General features: G+C 25.5%; 1 protein-coding gene across 1 annotated transcript in view; it reads left to right on the plus strand.

Annotated features, from left to right (window-relative positions):
- Positions 1-1,114, plus strand: part of LOC107646282 (polygalacturonase) — a 5,313-nt gene that overhangs the window by 1,297 nt on the left and 2,902 nt on the right. Inside the window, exons 2-3 of the mRNA XM_021103768.1 lie at positions 109-237; positions 364-534. Of these exons, the coding sequence (XP_020959427.1) occupies positions 109-237; positions 364-534 (300 nt within the window). The remainder of the gene's footprint in view (positions 1-108; positions 238-363; positions 535-1,114) is intronic.

The raw sequence follows: 1,114 nt of genomic DNA on the forward strand, positions 1-1,114 counted from the left end.
CTAATAATAATATATAAAATAAAGACTAATTAAAGTAATTATTTATAATATTATTTAATGTGTGTATTTAAATTTGATGAATAAAATAAGATATTACTCAATTTTCAGGCGTTTGAGAAGGCATGGCAAACAGCATGTTCTAGTGGCAAAACAATTCTTTTGGTACCTAAAGGAAATATTTACCAACTCAAACCAATCAGATTCTCTGGTCCTTGCAAATCTGACATCCAAGTCCAGGTAATTAGCTAGTAATTAATACTCAAAATAATTAATTAAGATTATTATACACGATCATTATTATTAGATTCACCCTGTGAAGAAAATTAATTAATAGAATGAATGGTTGAAATTAATTGTGATCAGATTGAAGGAACAATTGAAGCAACAGATGAGGCATCAGATTATTATAGCAATGATAGCAAATACTGGCTTGTATTTGATAATGTTAAGAAACTATTAGTCCATGGTGGTGGAACCATTGATGGAAATGGCAAAATATGGTGGCAAAAATCGTGTAAAAGGGACAAAACCTTGGTAACACTACCATACATATCATATATAATAATGTTGGAAGTCATTTATTTATTTATTATATTGAAATTTGAAAATCATTTTATAAAATTTGAAGCTTATAAAAAAAATTAAATATGATGAACTGCCTTCAAAATGAGTTTAACTAGGAAATTACTTTATTTTAAGGTTTAATTACTCTGCTGGTCACTATAGTTTCGCAAAATTTTTAATTAGGTCCCTATACTTTTTTTTCTTTTAATTGAGTCCTTGCACCAAAATTTTTTTTTAATTGGTCTTTATACTTTTTTTTCCTTTTATTTAAGTCCCTGTACCAATTTTTTTTTTTAGTTAGGTCCCTATAAAATTAAGCCAATTACTACTAAGAGGGACTTAATTGAAAAAAATTTTTTGGTGCGGAACCCAATTAAAAAGAAAAAAAAAGTATAGGGTTCTAATTGAAAATTTCACGAAACTATAGGGACCAATAGAGTAATTAAACCTTATTTTAATTCTAAAATCTAATTTTTAAATTAGAATAAAAAAATTTCTAATAAAAATTAATTAATATTAATTAATTAAAAGTTGATTCTTCAATTTATAC

The sequence above is a fragment of the Arachis ipaensis genome, chromosome B06 (genome assembly GCF_000816755.2).
Source record: "Arachis ipaensis cultivar K30076 chromosome B06, Araip1.1, whole genome shotgun sequence".
Taxonomy (NCBI): Eukaryota; Viridiplantae; Streptophyta; class Magnoliopsida; order Fabales; family Fabaceae; genus Arachis; species Arachis ipaensis.